Raw genomic sequence first — 13,698 nt, forward strand, 5'->3', positions numbered from 1 at the left:
CTTGTGTTATTTTATTGTGCATTGGGGGGGGGGGGGGGGGGGGGGGGGGTGCGTCAAATCCAAGTCTTGATGAGTTTACGCTACAGTCTGATACGCCTTATTGAGCACCAAGACTTGCAGTATAAACATGGGACTGGGACTCAGTCCCACCATGAATGCTTCATCATCATGGGACATTTAACTTATCCATTATATAATCATTTTCTATCAGGCTCATGCCTTGTTTCCACATTCTGATTGACCTACAAATGATTCCTCTTAGTGTTCCTGTGATCTAATCGATTATATTAGATTTTAAAACATACAAAAAGACGATGAGGAGCAAAATGTGTCTCTTTCTTATTGTATGTTGTCGTGTCGCATCTCATGTTTTCATTTTGACAAAAACACGTTATTCATGGCGGTTAATAGTTGACTCATTCAGCAAGTTTGAGATTGGTCTGCAGTAATTCTGGTTTGTTCACCTGTCAGTCAGTTTCAGCCTTGCACCCGTCTTTGAAAAAGAAAGGACGACACCCATTGTTCTTTGTGTGTATGTGTGTGTGTGTGTGTGTGTGTGTGTATGTGTGTGTGTGTGTGTGTGTGTGTGTGTGTGTGTGTGTGTGTGTGTGTGTGTGTGTGTGTGTATATGTGTGTACATGCTTAGTGGTAAGGAAATAAAGGTTCTGTATTCATACCAAAGGTTCATGCATATTTTATTCAAGAGTAAAAAAGTGGATCATCCCATGGGGCATGCTTACAGTGTTAGTGACTGGGGAGTCAAAACAGAGAGAGCAGAAAGACAGAGAGAAAGAAAGAAAGAAAGAAAGAAAGAAAGAAAGAAAGAAAGAAAGAAAGAAAGAAAGAAAGAAAGAAAGAAAGAAAGAAAGAAAGAAAGAAAGAAAGAAAGAAAGAAAGAAAGAACAAACGAACCGTGGCACAATTTCTATGGCACAGGGTCTCCCAGGGGTTCACCTTTCTCAAAGAAGCACAAGATCAACCAAGGAGCAACGCAACATGAACAGCAACCAGCAGAGAGAGAGAGTTTAAATATTAAGAATAATGTTCATAATAAATAGAATCATAATAGTAATTGAATCATAAATATCATCAAATAACAAGAGGAATCCTCAAGAATTAAGATCAGAGAGCGTACACGTGTTTCCTTTAAACTGTGATGGCAACACACTGGTTCTTCTGTTAAAACGCGTCTGCCCCTTTTAGCTTTGAGCAGCGCAGATTTTAACCATGCAATCATGCTTTTGGCTGCCTGAATGCCTGTGCCTTTGTATATAGTATGGTCATTCATCAATGCTAGTTTAATATTTGTTTATCGTTATTCATATTTATCGTTAAAAACAACTCCTGTACATTGACAAAGTAGAGAGGAGAGAACGTGGACGTGACACTTTGAATAGAAGCGTACTGTCGTTCTGTACAGCATCAGACCGATAAAACACAGGTTGTTGAAAAAGAGAAAAGAAAGAGGATGTGAAAAAAAATAACACAAAATGAATAGAAAAAATAAATTAAATTAACATTATGTACAAAATAAATGATTCATTATACCTCAGTTCATTTATATTAGCCAGAAAAACAAGAAAACATGTCCTACTATAGTGAAACACAGAGCACAAATATAATCTTCACATTATTATCAAAGAACTTAACTCTGCATGCACTGATGCATTAATATAAATGCTTTACAAAGACCTTTTTTCTTCTAACTTCTTCTCGTTATCTTGGCTGCTGCCTTCACTAGAAGAGTCTGTAACCTCTGTGAAATATCACTTCCACCGTTGGCCATCGCTGCCGTCTCGTATCAGACAGCAGCAGGAGAAGAAAGGATGATGTAGAAAGAAAATGAAGAGCATGACTTCACATTTTGCTCCCCCTGGCTTTCACAGATGAATAAAGCATCCTACTTCTGTTATACTGCATCTTGCATCCTGTGATCATACGCGTCAAATGTGCAATAAAATATCTTTCAATATATCTTCTTTTACACTCAACAGGTAGGCAGAAACTCCCTCAAATACGATCCAGGTCTGGTTTCGAGCCTTTTCCCAAGCGCTAGCCTGCCAGGAACCAGAGTTTTGGAGAAGGGAAATCCTCCACTTGACTCCAAGCGGAGGAGGTGTGCAGTGTAATGCTACAAAAGTAAACAGGAATCTCCTCAGCAAAAGAAAAGGATAGCGAGGGCTCAGATTAGACTGCAGCTGAGATAATCTCTCCACATCTCTTGCTGACAGATAGCCGCAACACCATGCATTGAAAATGTTCTCGCTGTTGCGTGACAGTCGGCAAAAGACTTGCAAACAGAGACACCTTTTCAAATATACCCATGACTGAAAAAGAAAGGACAGACTCTTTCAATTCCATGTTGAAATGTCCCATCAGGGCATAGTAAAACATCATCTGGTCTTTACCAGGTCTTTAATTGAGGTAAACACAACCTCAGATGACATCTCACAGCCGTATCTTCGTCTATTGATCAGAAAATAAGGCAAAAATTGAGAAGTTCTGAGTGCAAAAACAAAGTTTAGACTCATTGCTTCCGCAGAAATTAAGAGGACACATAGCAGCGAGGAGCTGTTAATTAAATGGAGTTGATCAACTAATCATCAGCATGTGTGGTCACTGGAAGAAGCAGCAGCTTTGTCAGTTTCAATGAACTGAAGCAACTTTGTAGAGAAAGTCGGGAGGAAATACCCCCACAACGATTTAAGACAGTTACAGAATAAAATTATGGAAATTACTTTCCATTGTGGCTCATCTGAAACTGTATTTTGCTAATTTAACACCTGGTAAGAACCTGATTATATATATATATATATATATATACATATATATATATATATATATATATATATATATATATATATATATATATATATATATATATATATGCATATGTGTGTGTATTTGTGTGCGTGTATTATTTCCTGATGTGTAAAACGTTCAAACTTTCTTTTTCACAAGAGTATAACTGCATGTACACTTACACACTTAAGCATGTGCACGCACATATGCAAGAAGGCGTGTCCACAACTCTCTATAATCAACCTAAATTTGGTTTTGCGCCCCGTCTCGGGACTGCAAACGCCAGAAGAAAAAAGCAGATACTTTATGTCTTTGATGCTGTCCGCCCTGATTTCCACCCCCGCACTTGAACACATCCACCCTGCCCCAAAACAACACACCAACCAAATGCCACTGACACCGTTGACCCGGTGGTAACCCCCAAACACACACACTGAACGGTAGATTCTCTGGCTTAGCACGGGGAGTGTCTTTGGAGCTCCTTTGCTGCGTTTGTGCAGGTACACGGAAGATGTCGTTCTCAAGAAGAAGGCTGATCACTTGGGTAAAGACACTCAGCCTTCGGTGCTAAAGTCCGGGTATGCTCATGCCTTTAAATAACAGCTGAGGGCAATGGTAAAGTTGGTAACAGTGTGTCTTTATGTGCATGTGTGTATGTGTGTGTGTGATGCCATGTAAGTGTTGAGATGTCTGTAGCCCGATAAGTGTATGAAACACTGTGTCTATTTGTGATGCACTTCTCTTGTGTATATAAGCCTATGTACACGTATCTATAAATATGGTACCATATGATAGTAACTGCAGGTATTGGTCAGGGCATGTGGATGCATCGTGTCCATCACTGTATATTGCTGTTGCTGTCTGTCCCATTGGGTTCTCCCATGTTCATACGGCCCATTGAAAGGCCCACGCTGTTGACGGCGTCGCGGCGCGGCGGCATCCTCTCGTTGATCCGGTCCAGACCTTTGGCCTCCTCGAAACTGCTGATCCGATGCTGTGGGGAGAAGCCGCGGATGGCTGCGGAGACAAGCACACGCATATGCAACAGACACAATCACACATGCACGCAGAGGGAAATTTAACTAAACGTTAGGTAGAACTTTGTGAATCCAAAACCTCATGTTGGAACTATTAACAGTGAAAAAAACCACAAAAAAAAACACAGATTTGAATTTGATTTAACTTAAATGCAGTCAATTATTTTGGTTTAATTTACCTTTTATATACTTTTATTTTCTGATTTCTGACATTCTCCTACTTTTAATTGTCACTTTGGGTTTGAAAAAACAAAGTTCTCTCATAAATTCACGTGTACACAAACGTTACACTAAAATCCCACACATCTGTCGTCTGGTTGAAGAGGCAGGATTAGTTGGATCTCGGCCCTTCAGACGTAACATTCAGTAAAACTGAGGCCAGAGGTCTGGTACATAAACCAAAGGAAGACACAGAGTTTGAAGGCACGGCTGCACAGAAGCGGTAGTTTATAATCCTTTCAATCGTATTTCACAGGAGACGGTCAAATGTTTGCCTTCAACCAGATGTTACAGGATACCACTTTTCAGATCAAAGATTTAGTAATCCCCTCTTAGAAATTAAAAGTCAAAACAAAAGTCAGGTTTCATGGATTCATGCACGTGGTTATTTTGTGTAATTGTGGCCAGCTTTGTCCTTCCTCTGTGTATTCACTGAATGATGTGCTGATGATCTGTCACGTTCTCGTCAGCGTCGGCCATGTTGACTTAACATTAACCATGACCGGTGTTTAGGGACTTTCTTCAGTATTTGTTAGAATTTCCCTTCGACTGAAGAGATGCCTGATGATTATATCTCACATCTGCACCCGCACCTGCCACAGTTACCAGGGCACATAGCAGAACTGCCTCACGCCACAAAGACTCATTTGTATTTCACGCAGCAGTAGCTTCCACTGCCGAGCCGTTGGGCACAGCCACACTGAAGTTTTTACAACTGGCACTGATGAGTCAGCCAGAAGCGTGTCTTGGGTTCTTGGGAAGGGAAAAAGTCTTTTGCTTTCTTTTTTTGGATGAATTTGTTTCTTTCAAGAGAAAAATGTGCACACCTTTACGCTGTTGCTTTGACTTTTAAGCTTCTCCAGATTAAAGATAAATGATCCAACTGAACAACCACTTCTTGCAAAGGTGCCATTAAAACTAATTTCACTAAAATGGGTAAAAACAAAAACAAACACACAACTTAAAACTGTAAAATTAGTTTCATTTTGTTCGCTGCGGTGGCAAATGGAGGTCCATAGGGAGTTCTGTGTGGAGAGACCGTATCTGTCACGTTGCTTTTGCAGGTATTTATGAGGCCACACCAGCTACAAATCATATCGTATAGCAGAAGAAAAGAAACACAAGGACTACCCATAATTTATTTCTATAAACAAATTATGGACTGTTCTCCAGATAAGCCAAAGACAGCACTAAACACAGAGCGATGCGGGTAACAGAAGCGTGCAGACAACTAAGTCTACGTACACAGACTGAGCTTCACTGAGGACAGAAAGCATGACAAGGATCTGCTCACCGGCACGGAGGAACCTGCCGGCCGAGTCCTGGTTTCAGCCTCAACTGCCCTCCAGAGGAGCGGACACACGACTGAAACACCCGTCTTTAACCCGTTTCTCAGTGAATTATTCCACCCCAACATCAGCTTTTCAGAGACGTTTCATTTTCACTGGGCTCCTTCAGCAAACAACTGCAATTATTCGACTGCAACACAGGATGTGATTACAGGCTCAGTCAGAGTCAGGCAGACATCAAGCCGGGCTTTAGATTGGAACTTTGTTCAGGAGAATGTTCGCTGAAGGAGGCCGAAAGCTCTCTGAAAAGCTTTGTTTTTGCCACAAATTGGTAGGTAAAATGAACACAGATATTCCCTCGACACATGACGTTATATCTAGCAATAATTACGGCTTGTGAGACGCTGCAGTCTATGATGAAGACAGTCTACTACCCCTGATCACAAGTACGACCCCCACTCCCTCCCTCAGCTCTGCTCTCCTCTGATGTGCTGCATGCATACGTGTGTGTGTGTGTGTGTGTGCATGTCTTGTGGTGTGTGTTACGTACATGAAGATCTATGCGTGTACATGGTGGATGTTGTGGTGCTTCCAGTTTTCCAAGAGAAGGAAGGAGAAATATTTGCGCATGTTCGTTTGCTTTCGCATGGTGACATTAAGCACGCAGTGGGTTTAGGCATCGTTTGAGCGCTGATGCGGTTAGAAGAGCTCAGTGCATTGTGGGTAAAGAGAATCTATGACCTCATGAGCGCGGTGGCTGAGTGAACAGCCAATGCCGCACACTCGCACAACACACAACCGCGCACACAGCACGCACACACAGTGAAATGAGAGTGATTTTACCTTCAGTGTCCTTAACTGTCTCGAAAGCTTCTATGGCCTCAATGGTAGCTGAAGTATGGGCAAAAGAAGAGAAGGAACGAGAGAGGAAGAGAGAGGAAGACACAGGCCGAGAGAGAAGATGAAGTACAAAGAAAGGAAGGGGAGGGGGGCAAACGGAGTGAAGGCTGAAACATGCTTCTGTGCAGGTTAATTAATGCATTAACATCTTTGCATCTGGACGCAAAGAAGGCGGTTATGGGTCACCACAGATCTCCCCCAAATGTGCACAAAACAACAAACACTTTTTATCCAGGATGCAACAACAAAAAAGGGATTCAAAAAACAAAAAAAGTTGTTTAAAATGGAGCAGGCTGAAGAGTGCATTTTAATATAAAGAAGCTAACAGCTAAGTTTGTGAACCTCAGCGACTCTAATCTGAAGCCTGAAAACAGTTTCAGAGATTTGCATGGAAACATGGTTTAAATGTCAAAACAAAAGTCAGGTTGCATGGATTCATGCACGTCAAATTAAATGTCATTATTTTGTGTAATAATGGTCAGCTTTGTCCATTCTCAAACAAAGGAGTAACTTCACAGTTTCATACATTATTTTCTGATCGGATTTGAAATCAGGGCTGAAAAGTGGTAGGATTTTAATGGGAGTAAAAGCCAAGCCTGCCCCTAAAACCCCCATGTTATAGCATATACGCAGAGAATACGGGAGAGGTATTCTGTGAAAAGTGATGCTGAAATGCAGATGTTGGAGGGCTACACACCAGCTCAGAGGGTCAGAGAAGAGTTACCCTGATAATGCCAGATGTATCATATTTGAGACATGATTTCTGAGACTTTCCTAGCATCCTCTTCATCAAAAAAGGGAAAAGAAGTTTCATACAAACCAAAGAACTAACAAAAAAATAAAAAATACGTAAATGTACCTCATGAATTCATGATGATAAGGAAAATTATAACTTAGAAATTGTTTTAATACAAATTTTGAAGTGTTTAATATATAATTAACACTTCAAGTAAAAATAAATGAGGAATTTGTTATTTTAAACAAAAGGCATTAAAGGGTTAAATGAATGATCCCACACCGCGGTCTGGATCACCAGGGATTCATTTTCTCACACTGCAGCAGCGTGGAGGTTTGAGCGCTGCACACCGACTGAGTGAACATGATTTACAGGCGTTACTGACTGTTGGGTGTATTGATCACACTGCCGTCAAAATGTTGTAGAACACCCCAATTTTCACAGTTTTTTTTTTTTTTTTATTCGAATTCAAGCTGTTAAAATCCTGTGAGTAGCTTCAAAGGGTAAAAAGTTAAGTGCTGAACTCCGAGATCAATGTTAAACCTTTGATGCACAACATGGGTCGAAAGTGACACGGCTGAGTTTTTTTTCCCAAATCCTTCCAATAAATTAATTTCATCATTTAGTTTTCTAGGTATTCCTCGATTCACTTGTTTTTGATCATAAAATATAATTATTTCATTTTTTACTTTTTGAATAAAACCCCTTTTTGCATCACTACATGTATAATGCACAACATGGATAATATAGAAAGTACATTATTATTATTATTATTATTATTATTATTATTATTATTATTATTATTATTATTATTATTATTATTATTATTACATCGCAATGGACAACTTCTTCACGAGTGTCCCTCTTACTGAGATGCTCCTTGCTCATAAAATATGAAAGGAAAAATGGAAATAAAGAACTGTAGTAAAAACAGAGTACTTAACGAGTATTTTAAATATTCAGCCAGCATGAAATAAGCTGGGAAATGAATGCAGGTCCTTTTTGACCCATGTTGTGCATCAAAGGGTTAACTTAGTCTACAGCTAAAAAAGTAACTGAAATATTGAATATTAGTAACCACATCTAAGCAGTTTGGTCATGTTACAGCCATTTCTACCTCGTTAGAGTTTCTTATTCAAGCATTTATAAAACCTGACGATCAGCATCCTCAGTGTACACGCCCCAGTGTCTCATTTCTTCTCCATTTTATTATGAAATGTTATTTTACTTCATTTGATAATTGTTTTAATGGTTCACTGGTGGCCAATAAAAGCTTTTTTTCTTATGCAATGTGAAAAGTTTTGATTGCATAATATGTATTTCTGCTTTACTCCACTTTAAGCCCTAAGAATTAAAGACAGATGCAGCCCTGTAAAAAAAAGAGAAAAGCTTAATTTCATAATTTGGATAAATGCGGTATTTATTCAGTGCTCGTGAAGACTAAGGGGCATGTTTCAGGCTTTGAAGATGTGAGGCCCTCAGAGCAGCGCTGAACTCACGGCAGCTTCAGAGCCCATCTGTTGCTAGCAGCAGCTCTCGCTTCCTCTCTCATGCACACGCACACACAGAACTTAGATTCATTTATCTCACTGTTTGTTTGCAACTTTTTATGATACTTCAACCTATTTTCTGTGATTTTCTCATCTCTCACTCACACGCAGCCACACTCACATGGACAAACATGACCAGCAGGCTGTTAGTACCCTCAGGCTGGCGACTTTGGGTGGAGGGAGTGAGTGAGTGATGAGAGGAGGGAAACAGCAGAAGAGGAAGGAAGGCTGGAAGGAACCAGAGGATGACCCAAAGCAGGTATTTAAACTGAACATGGGTGCTGGTGATCTCCCTTTCTGAAGGCGTGTTGGGGGTAAAGTCGGGGAGGGTGTGCGTGAGCGTGGGAAACACTCACCGCTCTGCAGAGTCTGCTTGCCCCCAGACAGCACGCCGCTGGGCAGCATGCCGGTGGGAGTCAGGCCCTTCAGGGTCAACACGTTCTCACTTTCCTCCCTGAGACACGGAAAGAGACGGTGAGTGTGAGGGCTACAGATGCGTGTGAATGAAAGAAAAAAAGAAGAGAGAACATCTGGTATGGGAAACAAATTCGGAGAAATACACGCTTCCCCACGGCGGACACCTGCAAACGCGCACAAACAAGAACCTGCGTGCTTCTGGGTTAAAACATGGATATCAGAATATCAGAACACCAGTTAACAAAAACAGGGAGGACCTGGTGACACCTGCAACGGTTAAAAGGAGAAAGACCATTTATACACTGCAAAAACTCAAAATCTTAACAAGAATATTTGTCTTATTTCTAGTTAAAATGTCTAATTTTTAGTCAAAAAATCTCATTACAATTAAAACAAGACTCATCACTGGAAAAAACAACAATTTTCACTTGAAATAAGTAGAAAAATCTGCCAGTGGAACAAGATTTTTTTTACTTGTAATGAGAAGTTAAAATCTTGTCCCACTGGCAGATTTTTCTACTTATTTCAAGTGAAAATTTACTTGAAACAGGTGAAAATTGTCAAATAACAAGTTATTTATCTGGTGATGATTCTTGTTTTAAATGTAATGAGATTTTTTGACTAAAAATGAGACATTTTAACTAGAAATAAGACAAATATTCCTGGTAAGATTTTGAGTTTTTGCAGTGTAGGCATACACACACAAACAAGAACCTGCATGCTTCTGGGTTAAAACATGGACATCAGAATATCAGAACACCAGTTAACAAAAACAGGGAGGACCTGGTGACACCTGCAACGGTTAAAAGGAGAAAGACCATTTATAGGCATACACACGCACGCAGGCACGCAGGCACGCAGGCACGCACGCACGCACGCAGGCACGCACGCACGCACGCACGCACGCACGCACGCAGGCACGCACGCACGCACGCACGCACGCACGCACGCACGCACGCACGCACGCACGCACGCACGCACGCACGCACGCACGCACGCACACACACACACACACACATTAATAACAAACCTCAACCCACCGGAGCACGGAGAACATCTTGGCCATCTTCCCGATGGCGCGGATCTTGTTTTTGATCACCTCTTTCCTGGCTGCCGCTGCGCTGGCTGCAAGAGCCACAAGGTCATCACCAGAAGAGAAGAAACCCCAACAAACCAACCCTGAAATGTGCTCTACCCCTGCGTGTGACCCGAGCAGCGAGGGCTTTCCTTACCATCGTAGATCTCCTCTCCATCGTTCACGAGTTCGTCGTCAGAGCAGATACTCAGAACATTGACCAGCATCTCTGTCACTGTCGCAGGGAAACAGACACACTCCCTTTACACTTCCAAACACTGAACTGTTTTGCAGCAATTAAGTAAGAAAGTAAGAAAATACAAATTAAGACGTGAGCCTCGATTATGAAAAGTACTGCTTTTGTTGCTTCACATACAGGACTGTCTCAGAAAATTAGAATATTGTGATAAAGTTCTTTATTTTCTGTAATGCAATTAAAAAAACAAAAATGTCATACATTCTGGATTCATTACAAATCAACTGAAATATTGCAAGCCTTTTATTATTTTAATATTGCTGATTATGGTTTACAGTTTAAGATTAAGATTCCCAGAATATTCACATTTTTTGAGATAGGATATTTGAGTTTTCATGTAAGCCATAATCAGCAATATTAAAATAATAAAAGGCTTGCAATATTTCAGTTGATTTGTAATGAATCCAGAATGTATGACATTTTTGTTTTTGTAATTGCATCACAGAAAATCACAATATTCTAATTTTCTGAGACAGTCTATACATTTAGCTGAGCCCTTCATCCAAAAACCTCTCCAGTAGCCCACTAGGGGGCAGTGTGGGGTCTACTAACCCCAAAACACTTGGGCCGGCAGACTGAGGAGGTCCCGTCATCCAGCAACCTTCAAAGTGAAAGACCAGGCTGCCTCCACAGCTAGAGCTGCAGCCACATCAGTGACACGTCCATGATACCACCGTGCTCATATTTTTCACAGAAAGAATAAAAGTTTGATCTATGCTTCTTCATCAAAGCTAAGCAGAGTTTATATAAGTGCTGATTACCCCCATAGCTGGCATGTGTACATGTGTTTGTTGTGTTTGCTGTGTAGTTTCATCATCCAACGCTGGCTGGCGGGATGAGTTTGTTTGTGCAGCACAGTAGCTTGCAGGGTTTAGCTTTTCTTTTGTTTACTTTTTTCATTCAAATAAAATGGAGCAGATCTCTCTTACTTTTATTGAAATTCCTGCAATGTACCTGTCCAGCTTGAAAATGCTAGAGAAGTGGACGCAGTTACTGTGCTCCACGTCCGCCTGACGTGTAGTTAGGTGAACGTCAGGCTGCAAGGGGGTCGGCATGACACGGAGGCACAAATCAACTTTTAAAATTGTGGTCTTAAAAGACTTTATGACTGAAGTGTTAAAATATCTTCGGAGGAAAAAGGCAGAAAACTATTAAATATCTCAGTCGAGTTAACTTATCACACTATTAAGTATTGCTTAGACATTTTCTTCTTGTATTAGACTAAAATCTTTCAAAAAACAAAATGTTACCCACTTAGAGGTGTCTGCTAGTGCTTGGCACTCATTCAGGTGTTTTCATATACTTTTTCTTTCCTTTTTGCAATTTTATTTATGTGTGGGTGTGTATTTGCATCATGGTGTTTAGAATAATAGTTTAGTGAGCTGTTTTTAAAAAAAAAAAATTATTTTATTAATTTATTTCTTTTTTTTATTTCTTTTTATTTATTTATTTTCTATTCTTTTTTTCGCGTAATTCATTCTTATCCTGCTATAATTTTATATCCATTTATTTTTTTTTTATTTTTATGTTTCTATGTTGGAGGGGTTAAAAAAAAGGGAAAAAATCTTTGACTTGTGATTTTCTTTTAGTGATACTTGGTACACTACGGTCACTGAATGTAGTGATCTTTCTATTGTTTTTATTTTTCTTCGAAATAGTTATAAAGATGTATATACCAGTGTTACTTTGGCTATTGATCTCAATAAAAAAAAAAAGGAAAAAAAAATCTTAACACGTGGTTCTTGTGATTGTGGTTCAGTTTTTTTCTGTTACTCAGATGGTCATTTATGGATTTATGTAGTTTTATCTGCGTTGGCGCTGGGTCCAGCTGAGAGGTCTCTGGTCTTGACTTTAACAGGCTGTCGATGCCTTTATCTCATCAGTCTGCTGTCAGTTCAGGTGAGTTAGACGTGCAGGAGCAGCTGACGTACAGTAACACTAACCGGATGTAACACAGGCGTTCAGTGGTTTTAAATCAATATCTCTTTAAACATGACGTGCTCTCCCAGACGAAACCCAATGCTTCACAACTCAGACCAGTCATGCCGGGCCTGCTACTGTGTTCAAATCATTTAGGCCAAACAGTGACGGTAAATGTTTTGCTTTAGTCTAATGTGGATCTGTGCAGGCGTGTGGTGGTTGGTACCCTTCTCTCCCACGAACGGCAGCGACCACGTGAACACGTCCATGAAGTTGGGCAGCCAGTAGGGGTGAGGAGAGCAGTTGAACTGACGGATGTTCATCACGTTGTTCTCATACTTTAACACGGCGGCTACACACACACACACACACACACACACACACACACACACAATAACAAAGAAATCAGTCTTTTGAACGTTGCTCACACAAGTAACAACAATACTCCATGAGGGCTTTCCCAGCAGAAGACACAATTAACTTCATTATGATGTCAAATCTGCTGAACGCTTCTATTTAAACCAGCTGTTATATAAGCATATATGTTGAAATGCTGAACAGATGTCTGCTCTTCCTGTTTCCTTTTTGATGGGCTATATATCCTGTTCAGTCCAAAATAACACCAGAGTTTACACTTCAGTTTTTGTGTGTGTGTATACTGTGTAAAATATAAGTTTCAGTTCAAAGGTTTTTGTGTATCAGAACATTGTAGAACTTTTTGTCCTGACCGGGTCTTAAAGTTAGGAAGATATGAGGTCAGATGAACAACAACACATCGGACATTCAACAAATCAGACGTGATATTTCGTATGGGCCTCAACACAAACCACAACTATCAAGCACGGTGGTGGAGGGTTCATGATTTGGTGTTATTTTTCAGGTTGTGAGCGTCTACCGCTCTTCTAGTAAACTATAAACAGATCTGTACACCAAAGTAATACAGAGGCAGATATTAACCACCAACTAATCTTCAAAGGAAAAGCTCAGACACGCAATGGCAATAAATGGCAACCCCGATGCAAAGTTGTAAAGAAGAGTGAGTGAAGATGTCTCCACGCCGCTCTATGAGGAGTCAGTGACAAACCAGCAGGCGGTTAGCAGTCGGGAGTCTGGACTTGGTCTTTATGTGTGAACAACTGAATGACTAGTCAAAGACAGTAACCAACACATCGTTGAGCCATCGCTGATGGAAACTGATGTTAAAAAAGTCAAATATACAGTCAACGCATCAGTGTTATCACTTTGTGGAACGAAATCCACACAGCAGGGAAGAGATACCCACAATGCCCAACACTACAATACAGGAGGTTGCTAGTTTTTGTTTTATTACAAAAGAAATGTTGCTCACCTCCAACGCTCTCTGGTGCCTGCGTATGCTAATCCATCCTTTCCTTTGTTCGTTACACAGCTTGCACTGTTTGTTTCTTCCTTCAGACTATTTTCAAATGCTTAGCTTGTGTTTGTGATAACCTGTGCTTTTAGCGACCAGTCAGTTAA

General features: G+C 40.5%; 1 protein-coding gene across 3 annotated transcripts in view; it reads right to left on the minus strand.

The window, feature by feature from the left end:
• Positions 1–678: 678 nt before the first annotated feature.
• ppp3cb (protein phosphatase 3, catalytic subunit, beta isozyme) overlaps positions 679–13,698 on the minus strand; it is a 45,719-nt gene continuing 32,699 nt past the window's right edge. For 2 of the 3 annotated variants that reach the window (XM_061725844.1, XM_061725845.1), the window contains exons 9-14: positions 12,428–12,553; positions 10,183–10,260; positions 9,991–10,075; positions 8,890–8,987; positions 6,191–6,238; positions 679–3,819 (exon numbers count right to left, since the gene is read on the minus strand). In XM_061725844.1, coding sequence (XP_061581828.1) covers positions 3,641–3,819; positions 6,191–6,238; positions 8,890–8,987; positions 9,991–10,075; positions 10,183–10,260; positions 12,428–12,553 — 614 coding nt within the window. In that variant the 3' untranslated portion in view covers positions 679–3,640. The remainder of the gene's footprint in view (positions 3,820–6,190; positions 6,239–8,889; positions 8,988–9,990; positions 10,076–10,182; positions 10,261–12,427; positions 12,554–13,698) is intronic. The other variant, XM_061725846.1, reaches the window with a different exon arrangement.

This window comes from Cololabis saira, chromosome 7 (genome assembly GCF_033807715.1).
Source record: "Cololabis saira isolate AMF1-May2022 chromosome 7, fColSai1.1, whole genome shotgun sequence".
Taxonomy (NCBI): domain Eukaryota; kingdom Metazoa; phylum Chordata; class Actinopteri; order Beloniformes; family Belonidae; genus Cololabis; species Cololabis saira.